We start from the raw sequence: 12,841 nt of genomic DNA, 5'->3' as shown, positions 1-12,841 counted from the left end.
CACTTAGATCACTGTTTTAGCTACCTGTACCACTTCTCTGGCTCTATCCACCGTGAATTCCTCCTCAAAGCATTTGAAGGGCAGTTTCAGTTTGTTGTGGTGTCCATAAAGTGCAACGCTGCTCAGGCTGTTTGGCGGCCCCAGCCATCTCCTGAGTTGGTGGCTGACCCTCCTTTCTAAGGTCTCGACAATTCTTTCTGTAACAGGGACCAAGACCTTATGAGTCTCTCAGTTTATTAAGGAAATTTGAGTCCAAATTTTACTTGAATGAGTACAGACACACGCTCAGCCTCCTTTTTGGAGGACGAACATAACGGGAAACATTGAGTCTAAAATTGTGAATGAATTCATTGCAAGAACAGTGTCTGTGTAAAGTTTTAATATGAATTTCTTTACCTTTTATTGGGAAAAGAATATCTATTAAATTCAGTCCCGATATTCCTGCTAATGTTAGGAAACATCACTTTCAAACGAGGAACTAATAATGTTCTATAATCATTAGCTGTGGTACTCACAGTGTAACTGTAGGTCACCCTTTAAAGCCAGCGTCCTGAAGACTCACTATCAATTTACAGTAAACTGTGCCGCCAGCACAAGGCCTAAATTTGTAAGAGTCTAGTTTCAAAATAATGAATACAAACAATGTCTATGTCTAACAGGCGCATATCGAAGGGGCACTCCATACATGATGACCTGCAGCTTACTTGTCATGGGGAGCAGTGCCAAGTCTGTGAAAACTGCTGTATAATGTCTTTAATGTGGCTCTGGATAAAAACCTAGTGAAGTCTGAGAAAAGAATCCTGATGATGTAAAAACATCTTGAGACTTTCTGAAAAAAGAAACAAAAAGCTTAACTGATCTTTGGCCTGTACTACAAAGCCAGTTCAACATACCCAGGATATCTTTTCGTTATCTGGCTTCACTGAGCCTGACAACCGTAACCATGCTAAGTGGTCACATAAAGGTGGTTATCAACTCGAGGAGTCAACCCAGGTTTTCCTGAGCGCGTTCACATCAGAGGGGCCATGTTTGCAGCATGTGAACAATCACAGACGTGGACACGTCTACTGCCAGCAGAGAAAAATATTTTACAAATGAAGAGCGAACTAGAATATTAGACAAAAAAGAAGAAGTTAAACACACGATCCGGGCCGAAAGCAACAGCTGCAGCTGCCAAATGCAGGAAGAACAGCTGGAAAAAAAAAAAATCCAAAATCTGTGTGAATGTGTAGGTTAACAGGCTCATAAAATCACTGCCCATCATTAGGACCACAATTACATGTGTGTATTCCGTTAAATCAATGTGCTGCTTAGATGTCTTCAGATGGTGTGTGTGACGGTTTGAGCCTCGTTCTTTCAGCTGCGTCTCGGGAGCAAATAAAAATAAGTATAAAACCATAGTTCAAAGCAGTAAGTGGACTGACTTTACAACACGTACAAGGCCTCAGTGCTTCAGTCGGGCTCCGTTCTCGGACGAGATCGAAGAAGACAGGAGTGGACTCCCGCTGAGGAGCCGGACCTCTGCAGTAACGAGGGTCCCTCATAAAAATCATCAAGGAAAGTCAAAGGGGTTTGCCGGTCTCTGAACACTCTAGCCCTCCTAAGAGACCCTCCGCGGGATCTTCTCTAGGAGACCTGATCGGTCAGTAGACGGAGGCTTACATAAACTACATAACCTGTTCCGGAGCAGGTCAGGTGTGCGGCACGAGTTACCATGGTGATGTACCCCGGTAAGGAGTGAACCACCGTCACAACCCTGAAAACCCAGGGTTAGAGTGAAGTTACCTCGATAACCTCAGATCCACGAGTTCACCACAGCAGAGAAAACAGACGGTTTAGTTGTTTGAACAGGTCAGTAACAGTGATTTTCAACAGGTCGTAACTGAACCATGACCTCTATAACCTTGATACTCCAAACTGCGTTTCCACTGCCGCCTCACGGTAGTGGATAAGCACGCTGACTGCCGCTCTGATCCTACTTGGTAGCAGGGCTGACCACGGCCAAAGCACAACCAAAGCCATGTCCTGCAATAAATCGATTGGCTCAACATGTGTTAGTGTGATCTTCGTCAGCGGTGGCACTGGTTGATAGAAATGAGTCTGTACAAGATGTGGACATACTTGGAGCTATGCGGTCAGCGTAGAACATTGCAGCGAGGAAAGGATTAAAAGACAGACAATAAGCGATAGGCTCTCACTGTGGTTTGTCTTAACCAGCACGCCTGCAACACTTCATCAAACAAAACATCACCTTTCACCACACTGTGCTGTCCTGTACCCTGTCAGCACAGATTGGCTTGAGGCAAGCAACGCAACAATAAATATCACAATAGTAGTTTCTTGGGACATCCTCACTCCACCACATCTCACACACATGCTGTCGCTTTCACATCCTGCACTCCCTTAGTCAAAGTCCAAGCCAAGCTTTCCTATCTAGCTGTTCCTAGTAGTGAGGGCTGTGAAAGTTATCTGAATACTGAGCCATATCAGAGTTAGAGTTTCCCCTACCGGCGCCAAGCCTCGTCAACACCGGTCGTTATCACTGACATCAGGGGGACTGCTCATTTGAATACAAACGTGTATTTGGACAATAAGTCATAGACAGTAGTGAAGACATTATATTGAGCTGACAGGTTCCCTGTGGAGTTTGCTTGTAAATTGTAAAAAACATTCAGAGTTTCTCCCCAAAACGTCCTGGGTCTGAAAGTCTTCCCGGAAAAACGTTATAAAAGCTGTAGGGTTCCTGTAGAGTTCGATTAGAAAAAGTGAAAATCTTATCATCTCTATATGTACTGTATACAATACAATTAAAGAAATGCAAGTGAGGAATGCTTTAAACGACTACATTATCTGGCTCTGCTTTTGTCTTTATAAAGATTTGTGCAGACTCCTCCAGTCCTCATCAAGTAACACGAGAGGAAAACGAATAAAAACGATGACATGCCTTACATAAGCTTTTATTTTACTCAACAACAAGCTGTTCTTTTGTACACCTTGATTATTCATCCACAGATCTGGTCAGGTTAGTTTTGGCCATGCGTCCGTCTCTTTGTCCCCTCAGACCTGCCAGGTAGATCTGAGGTTTGGGCACGTTGCTCTCACCATCTCTCTTGCTTTGACAGGCAGCGTCCTTGGGCAGCCAGGTCTGAGTGATGTTTTCCCGTCTCATGTGGCTCAGATCAGTCTGAGCTGAGTGGGTCATTTTGGTCAGAAGATCAGCCTAGAATTATAAAGTACAAAACATATATATGTCATTAAATTAACAGGGTTCTTTGTGTCAGAGCCAAAACAGACGTTTACGTTTTTTTTACTTGACATAGTATCAATGAATAACATCTGGGATTCAGACCGAAAACAGTCCTGCGTTAAAACAGTGAGGTTGGCTAAGTTGGTGGGGGTGTGTTGTTGAAGGGACCAGTGAGACCTGAAATATGACCAGGGAAGTCCGGTTGGAGTGAATGAATGCATTTAAAGGCTTATCAGACACCAAAACACTGCACAATGCTTTGTCCACTCACAGACAGGATTTTACAAGTCTGGAAAGTTCTCACGATGACAACTATTTCATCTTTCTTCACGATGATCACAAGGCGTACAGTAGAAATCCACCAGGAAAGTGCATGTGATAGGCCAACACAGGTCCAGATGACACTGTGTTGCTTAGCGTTGCAGCAAATGTTTATCAACCCTGCGCTGTTTTGCCAGAGTCCTCTACATTGGCACCTGCTGCACTGATGGACTGGTTCCATTCAAATGAATGAGAGGGCTGTCTTTTTCACGGTCTGTACTCCTGCCTCATTATTCTGGGAGGTTTTTTATGCCAGAAAAGAGCTGACAAAAAAAGCATCTTGTGAATTCATCAGGCTCACCAGTTTGATAGCTTTTCGTCGCAGCTCCCACTCATTCCACTCATATGACTTGACAATGTTGGTCTCCACCGGGTGGATGTCAGTCTGTGTGCTGCTGTCACACTTAGTGATGGGCTTTACCAATAAACTCTCTCCTGGCTGCATCTGCAGAACCACAAGTCAAAGACCACCGTCATAGTGTCATTTTAATACTACCAACAGATCATGCCAAAGTGGCAAACTGAAATCCTACGAATAGTGGCTTTAAGGAAATGTACATGTATTCTGCAGGTTTGTTTAATTACGCAGTTACCTAGTGAAGACTGCTCACCTCAGAGTATGGACTGACGCAGGAGAACTGTTGGTGGAGTTTGAGGAGCTGAATGAGTTCAGGGGATAGCTTGGCTTTTTCGGCAACCTCTGCAATGAAGTTGTCTGGAGAGGAGGCAAATTTCAAGGCAGCCTCTTTGGAGCTAAAGACATAGAGCTTCTCTTTGTGTTTCAGGACTCCGATGTGTGGATTACCTGCAAAAGAAGTCTCAAACATTCGAAAACTTAAGAGACTAGATTAAGGATGCTGTTCATATTGTATCCCTTTAAACAGAATTCACAGATTGAGAAAAATCACAATCAGAGGAAATAAATGATGACAACATTTCATATTACATATGCATGGATAAGAACTGACAAAACTGTCCCTCATACACATTTGTCAATTCTTAGGGTTTAAACTCTTCTCTCCACCGCTACAGTCAAAACTTCAGTTTTCATGTGTACCAAGTGCCAAGTACCAACACCATGAGTTCCTGCCAAGAGAGACTACCTAAAAGTGTACAGTATTATGCTCATTAGTACAAGTCACTGTGTTGAGACTAGAAAGACACACAAAGACTAGAAAGACAGAGAATTCTTGGAGAGAGATCAGGGTGTGGCAGGCCAGGGTGGCGGTTCCTATTTCTTTAAAAGTGGCCGGTCAGTCGCCTTGGGAAAGCTTTTGCCAGAGCACTGGATGGAAGGAGTCACCACAGTTCGCCCATCCAATCTGTATGTCCTTTGTTTCCCTTTGGGTGTCTTGTGAGGTTCCTCTTCTGTTTATGATATTAGTGGACAGAGTCTCAATGTGCAGTCGATAGGACAGAGAGTGTCCAGTTTCGTGCCCTCAGGGTTGGATCTGTTGTAGGCAGTTTGCAGGTATCATACCCTGCCTGAAAATGGTGGATTGCCCCTTTCAGGTTGGGAGTGAGTCACTGCCCCACGCTAAGGAGTTCAAGTATCTTGTAGTCTTGTGAGGGTAACATGAACCGGGACACTGACAGAGGTCAAGGCTCGGCAAATAAAGGCTTTTACTGGACCGTAGGGGTGAACAGGGAGCTCAGTTTCAAGGCCAAGTTCAATTTATCACTCAATCTAGGTTCCAACCCACACCCTTGAGCACCCGCTAATGATTGAAAGAAGGAGAACATGGATGCAACTGGCCAAAATTAGTTTTCTTCATTCTTTTCTGCTGCTTTACACTGAAACGAGTCAGTTGCGGTGGTTCAGGCATCTGATTAGTGTGCCTCCTGGACGCCTGCCTTTTCCCCAGTTGGATATTCCCAGAAAGCATGAAGCGTGAGACGACACCAGGGTAGACCAAGATGCAGTCTGGAGATGTTATGACAACAATGCCCCACCTTCAAGTGGCCAACAAGAACACGTATGAACACTTTTGCATTTACACCTCGTCAGATCACAGTCCATGAAACCCGGTCTGTTTGAAGCATGCTGAGGCTTTGACCCCGATGCCTGAATCTGACTAAGAAGGACCATCCAAATACCCTTCCTGATATCCTAATGGTGTGATATGAGAACAGTACCTGGAAGTAGAAGCCCGTCTCTGTTGACAAGTGTGTAGCCACAGATTCCATCATACTGTAGCGACAGCTCATTAAAACTGGCTGTTGTTTCTGGTAGGAGCCATTCCTGTGTCTTCATCTCAGCTGGAACAATACGCTCATCTGATGGGCATAATAAAGAAAAACAACTGCATTAGAGCTGAGCACTTGGATTAGCTTGGATCACAGCCATTTTGCTCTCTGGAGTCCAGTTTTGTTAGACTTGTGAAACACGGAATTCATCACTTTAGAGGTAGACATAGTGTATCTGTTGGTGACGTCGGCCATACCTGAAGACTCAGTCTTCCTCTGTTCATCTGTCTTCACCTCTGACTTCTCCAGCAGGCCATCCAAAGAAGCTTCAGAAAAAATCTTGGCCTGAGAGGCGAGGAAGGGCCGCAGATCGTGCACGATGTGACTGAGGATTTTCAGAAGCTCGGCCTCATCCTGAAGTCCAGACGACAGCTTTGATAGGGCCTTGAACAGAGGCTGAAAGACGATATAGGAAATACAAATATGACGACAATTATTATAATTTTTTTTTTAATTTAAAGTATGTGGCACATTTAACCAAAACGCAGTACAGTTGCTTCGCAACTGTTGAAAAATACACAAAGAAAAAGACTAAAAAATAGAACAAACAAAAAAAATAAATAAATGTTGCGTAGTTCTCAATTAAACTGGAGCGTATGACCGAGCAAGAGGTACCACTACTGGGAATCAGGCTAACCACATGCTGACTCCAGCTCTGTACTAAACACAAAGTCAGAAGACTGACATCAGTCGTTTCAACTCACTCTCAAAATGAAAGCGATTACTGTATGTGCATTTCCCAAAATGTTGAACTATTCCTTTTAAGAGTCGGTATGACAGGTCATAACAACAGTAGCAACATAATAGCAGTGACCAAGACACTTACAAAAACCTTTGCAGTGGGTACAGCTGTCTTTGACTGCACAGTTTCTTTCAGCAGCTTGATCTGTGATGAGAGCTCTGTCTGCAGGAATTCAATATGCTTGACACATAAACGTGCATCAGCCTGGCGGTAAAGGGAAAACACACATTTACTTTTTAACATATACCTCAGGGGACGTAATACATGACTTCATCTCTTCTCTGTTACTTAATAGGCTGCGAAAAATAAATGTGTGTTGATTACATTGAAGATTGACGTAAGCTACATGAAAATACCACAATTACACAAACTATAATTACCAGCTACCAGCTACTTTTACCTCACCAGTAACATTTTGAGGAACGCTTCATGCTGTCTGACATTGTAGACAGCCTGTCTGAGCAAGAGGGTGGGCACGTCACATTCTCCAGGCTGATGGTCAGACTCTGTTAGCTTCTCCAGCACAGCTGTGTATTTCCAGGCCAGACTCTGAGACACACTCAGCTCCTTTTCTATGCTTTTACTGATGACTGGGAGAGCTTCATTAAGAACCGCAGGCACTGCAGAGGGAGTGTAAAAGGAAGTATTATAATTATTAAATGCAGTACTGATGAAGTTGACCTACGCTGATGATACGGTTGAAGACAGACCATGCGCGTTACTTTACACACCTGTTTGAAAGAACTGGACTGGATTCTAATTTTGCAGAGATACTAACAGCTCTTCTCCACAACGGGAGCTTAACCACCCGTTACCTGGAATGCTGCAAACCAGGCTGATGACTTTAAAGCTGCTCAGTTAGCAGGGTATAAGACGATCTTCCCTGAACCAGCCCCACCTTGTGGTGTAATCAGAAGGTGATGTTTTTGCGAAAAAACTAGTCGTAACCTCATTGTGAATATTCTGCTGTGTGTCTTATCTATCAAAAAAAAGGCATATTATATTGTCTTACCGCATCTAATAGTAAATACTACCATGCATACATTTAGCACTTCTCAGAACAGCGCACACAGTGCTTTTTATGTCGGTAGGCTGGTGCGCTGTACTTAGTTCACGGAGGTCAGTCTCTTCTTCTCCCTTCTTGCTGGCTTTGTTGAAGAGTCGGATCCCTGTGACAATCATGCTGAGCTCAGTGAGTTGCTGCTCCTTGTCCCTCTTTAAGAGCACCACGAAGGCTCCCAGTTCAGTCTGAGGGAAGACGCTCTGCAGGGCAGCTGCGAAAGCGAAATCAAGAGTCAGGATACAGTTAGCTTGAAATTATAATTAACATCTACATAACAATTTATACCGCACGGTCAAAAGTATGTCCAGGGATTTGCTCCCATTCAGCCACGAGCACATTGGTGATGACCAGCACTGATGTTGGGTGATCACTTCTGGCTCTCAGTCGCTGTTCCAGTTCATCGTAAAGGTGTTGGATGGGGTAGAGGTCAGGGATCTGTGCAGACCACAAGTTCTTTCGCACAAAACTGGGAGAACCATTTCTTTACGGAGCTGGCTTTGTGCACGGGGGTATTATCATTTTGAAACAGGAAAGAGACAAACAGACACTGCCGACACAAACAAAAGTATGAGGATAGGTCTGTCCACATACTTTGGGGCAAGTAGTCTACCTTGCTTGTCAAAAGCATGTCACAATATTTGTTGCATTGGGGGAGAACATGTTTCTTATTAGCAAATTTTCAGGCACTAGTGAATGTGACAGTTCAGTTGCATTGACTTAAGTCTGAAGTTGGGTTCATACCTGTTAGTAAAAGCTAAAAAGTAAACTTTAGTGAAAGGACTCAACATTTTAACATTGAGCACCCATTTGTTGTCTATGAGGCAGGCTGTGATTTTAAGCTCAGAGGCAACTCAAAGCATGTAGTTCACTGGTTGATATACTTTAGGAGAGAATGGCACAATTCACAGACATGGCTCGTGCTGTCTGGGGAACTGGAACATCCTTTGTGTGTTGTTAAAATGGGTGGCACTGCCCTTTATCCTACATTCCCACATAATGCAGTCACCGTAATGTTACTGACCCTAGTTCCAGTGAAAGAACAAGTTAGTGTGAAACCTGTAGCCTCCTGCACAGTGTTGACATCTGCAGGTGAGCCCATGCCTGAGCGCAGCAGGATGTAAGTGATGATTTTACGGTACAGGGCATCTAATTCCTCCCGTGTTTTCACCCTGCTGTCAGTGATCTCCCTGCTCACTGGGCTGAGCCTGGACTCCACCGCCCGCTGAATTTCCTCAAGAAACTCACCTGCACAAACACACAAAGGACTTACTTAGTCGTGATATTCACATTGTAACAACATCTTTATCACTCATTTGTGTAAATATGCAGTAAAATTACCAATAGAAATTTCAGATCAATCCTAAATGGAACAGCCAGTCCAGTTAAAAAGACTAAAACGTGTAATGTGTCCCAGTTTGTTAGTTGTAAAAATCTTGCGGTACATTGTGAAAGCTTATTGATTTAGGTTGTTAAATAGATTAGGGATTCAATCATTTAAGTTGGGATCAAAATTTAACTAAAGGGTTTAATGTTACAGGATACAATTCCCATATTTGGCAGTGCCTGTTCAATACTAAGAATATCTTAGTTAATTAAATAATGAAGATGAAATTAGGATTTTCCATGCAGGCTTTGGCGCCTGCTATTTGGTCAGAAACGGACAAGAAGCCAAATGATCTACCCTGAAGACTGTACAGAATGTACTTTAAGAGCAGACAAAAGTAGAGCTAAAACTATCAGTCAAGTCAATTAATCCACTGGTCAATTAACAGAAAATTAATCGAAAACAACCGATTTATCGTTCAAGTCAATCATCAAGTAAATCAGTAATCAGTCTCTGCCTTTCTTCTCAAATGTGAGGATTTCCTGCCTTTGTATTTTATATCAATGAATGTCTTTGGGTTTAGGACTGTTGGTTGGACAGAACAAGACATCTAAAGACATCGTACCTTGGGTTCTGGGATCTTGTGATGGACACTATTCTCTAGCATCTTAAAGACTAAACAGTCAATCAATATTAAAAAAAAAAAAAAAAAACAGATCAATTGATAATGAAACAACTGTTAGTAATCGTTAGACTCAGACACGAGTCAGGCCCTCAGAGACGCAAAAACTATACATTCGTAATATAAAAATGTTTTTTTTGCTTTAATCAGCGTGATTACAAATTCACTCATTTGGTTTACCAGGCTCAAAAGAAATCTGAAATTGTCACTGTAGCAGCAAAAGACATCTTGGATGTAGTTGTTATTACTTACGTCGGGAGGTATAATTCATGTCAAAATACACTTGCATTTTGATCGTGTCAAGGGATGGGCTGCACTTTTCCGTGAGTTTATCCAGACACAGCTGTAGGAAATATGCAGATGGAGATTAGAAACAGGCCTGTAGCTTCCACTGACCACACTGAGGTCATGTCCTCTGTACTTTTTTTTGGATAACTGGGAGTTTTATCAACGCAGTGGAGTTTAAATTCTTCTATTAAAAGCTTTATAAATGGTGGGATACACCCTGGACGGGTTGTTCGTCTATCACGGGGCTGACAGCTACAGATAAACACGCAAACTCCACACAGAAAGGCCCCAGCACTTTCTCCTGTGAGATGACAGTGCTAACCACCGCGCCACCACGCTGCCTCTGTAAATGGTTCTTTTATAGACTAAATCTGAGTACATCTGACCACTTTCACACCAAACGTAAAGAAATAAAAAATTCGGCATTTCTCACCAGAGTTTTATACAGTGTGGAGAATCTAAATGCTTTAAGATGATCATGTTTCAAAATAAAATTTACAGTCATTATTAATCAGCAGTTGACTTAATGAGCAGAACAGCAAGACCTTTAATTTTAAAACGATTTAACACTTAAAAAATTAAATACATTTTATGTGTGGCTTCTGGTCAAAATATTTAGGTGGGGGCTTGGCCTAATGACATCAGTATTTTAAAAACCCTGGCTATGGCCCTGTCGTCGGGGAAAGAAACACAGCAATTCCTTAATATGTGACCTGCAGCCAAAAATACAAATAAATAAATAAAAATAAATAACTGACTACAAAGTACATGTATGTAATGGCTTCACCATCATATCCCATTTGTCCTAGATATCATCTTTCTAGTATTCTAGCTCAGTCTAACAACATCAAAATGCATTTCAGCAGACTGACGAACATGAACGGTTCAAGAAGGGTTCATTTCCAAAGTGGTGATGCAGGAAGGGCTAAACTGAAGGGGGGGGGGTCCAATACAGTTACAGAAACGTACCTCCTCCAGTTTCTGGACATCTTGTTTGGTCAGTGTCCGATCGATATTAAACCCATTTCTTGGGTCCAGCACAACCGCTTTCACCTGAGGATGTTAAAAAAGACAGGGAGCTCACAGTCACCCGGGGGGGTACAGCTCAGTGTTTTACCCACCAGCAAGTTCCAGAAATGACCCTCCTGACTGCCAATCGTTTAAACACACGACTACAGGTTATTTTCTGGCATGGAGGGAGTTCGTGAATTACGTTACACCCTTGCGCCGTGTGTATGAGCCACGGAGCATTGGCATCTAGTTCTGGCTAGCTAGCTGGCTAGCTGGCTAGCTTAACAGGCAGCACTTTAACACGGGTTACTGACCATGAAAGCCGCCAAGGTGTCCGACACAACATGTCCCCTCACCGCGCACTCCTGCACTATTTCACGGATAATGGTTTTAATCACGCTCTCTGCGTGAGCCCGAGACATTGCTACCGACACAAAGCGGGTTACCGGGACACTTGCTACCGACACGGCCCGCTACAGCCTCGGCGGGTTGCCACGGTAACGCTTCCACGCCTCCGGGAACCGCGGGACCGCGGGACCTGCCGTGTACTTCACCCAGTCTTCGCCTTTGTTCCAGGGAAAAGAGAGGCTGGTGTTGCTCCACTTTCTCCGCACGAAAGCGAAGCCAAACGCGAAACCGTCATCCTGCGGGTCCGGTACCGCGGCGAGGCGGCCCTGACACCTTTGGTACACACGGCGTGACCCACACTAAAACAGCCCGAGTCAAAGTCGAGGCGAAAAGAAGCTGCGTTTTTGAATTGAACGGTTCTGGTTTGACACGTATTCCACGGACTTAAACGCGACGAGCGTCAGTTGGCGTCCTCGTGCCCAGTGGCTGACGCCTGATGCACCTGAGGGGACTATTCAAGATTTGGCTCTTGCAGGTTTTCCCCGTGTATTCCCTCCTGGGGCGGGCCGGTGGACGCATTGACTTCAGCTACTGCAGCGGCAATGAACAAAAAGGGACCAGGCACAACATCACGGTTAAAATATTTATTATAAAAAACGGACATGACATAAATAGCGTGGTTTAGCCGAAAAAAGGGGCCAGACCGATCCCAGACTGTTACAGTACACTTACAGGAGGAAGAGGAAGAGGAGGAGGAGGAGGAGGAGGAGGAGGCGGCGGCCCAGACAAGCCAAAGAGCCTGGTCTCTTCGACCGACAGGCGGGCTGAGCAGCTCGCCTCTGCCCTGACACGAGGCTCACGCTGGAGCCCCCGCGGTCACATTTCTCAGTGATCTCCCCTTAAGAGCTGAGCTTTGGGTCGCACGACAACCCGGTGACCTTGTAGAGGCAGTTCACAACAGACACACACAAAAAGAAACACGTGCAGCCGAAGCAGCGCAGGCAGAGAGGTGACACTAAATTACATGCAACAAATAATCCCATGCAAAGGAAAAAGTCCGAATACACAGGGTTGACACAGGTTTTTAGTCATGGTAATGAGAGGAATGCAGCAGCTCTGGCTCCACTGGAACACCTGCCCAAAAATAAACACTACTGTGAAAGTCTTGTAAAAAAAAACAAAAAAAAAAAAAAAAAAAAAGTGGTAAGACACTGCACTCTAAAAATATGAAATAGAATTTCAACCTAAGACAACAGACAAACACTGTACCTGCAGCAGTAGCATTTAACATCATCTGCTTATTCAACAGACTGAAATAAAGTGACAGGCATTACCAGACCAGTACTGTACTTCATTCTTACCAACTACACACAAAAACTTGACTAACCAAAAGTCGCCTCAGGTGGAGAATCGACATTACTGAGACCTGACTCGGCTACAGCCGTTTTCTGGAATACCAACTTCATATCCCACAAATCCTCCCTTTCCTCCTCTGCGGTTCACAACCATGTCCAGTGATCTTTAGCTCTAACTCGAGAGTCACAACATTTTGAGATGAGTATTAGGGC

The 12,841-nt window shown here is 43.9% G+C and overlaps 1 protein-coding gene across 4 annotated transcripts; it reads right to left on the bottom strand.

Annotated features, from left to right (window-relative positions):
* Positions 1-2,941: 2,941 nt before the first annotated feature.
* Positions 2,942-12,752, bottom strand: cfap206 (cilia and flagella associated protein 206). Of its 4 annotated transcripts, none has more exons than XM_040126218.1 (12): positions 12,006-12,752; positions 10,884-10,967; positions 9,914-9,969; positions 8,677-8,865; positions 7,601-7,831; positions 6,963-7,177; positions 6,642-6,761; positions 6,013-6,211; positions 5,705-5,845; positions 4,180-4,373; positions 3,870-4,013; positions 2,942-3,220 (listed from the first exon to the last, which is right to left on the bottom strand). In XM_040126218.1, exons 2-12 carry the CDS (start codon positions 10,901-10,903, stop codon positions 2,999-3,001), a joined length of 1,731 nt encoding a protein of 576 aa, XP_039982152.1. In that variant the 5' UTR covers positions 10,904-10,967; positions 12,006-12,752; the 3' UTR covers positions 2,942-2,998. The 4 variants fall into 4 exon arrangements, with proteins under 4 accessions (XP_039982152.1, XP_039982149.1, XP_039982150.1 ...); XM_040126215.1 differs by lacking the exon at positions 12,006-12,752 and adding an exon at positions 11,240-11,837 and having other exon boundaries at positions 9,879-9,969; XM_040126216.1 differs by lacking the exon at positions 12,006-12,752 and adding an exon at positions 11,240-11,836 and having other exon boundaries at positions 7,664-7,831; positions 9,879-9,969.
* Positions 12,753-12,841: the final 89 nt, after the last annotated feature.

This window comes from Xiphias gladius, chromosome 4, assembly GCF_016859285.1.
Source record: "Xiphias gladius isolate SHS-SW01 ecotype Sanya breed wild chromosome 4, ASM1685928v1, whole genome shotgun sequence".
Classification (NCBI taxonomy): domain Eukaryota; kingdom Metazoa; phylum Chordata; class Actinopteri; order Istiophoriformes; family Xiphiidae; genus Xiphias; species Xiphias gladius.
Note: the sequence above shows the minus strand (reverse complement) of the source record. Positions and strands in the feature narration are given on the sequence as shown.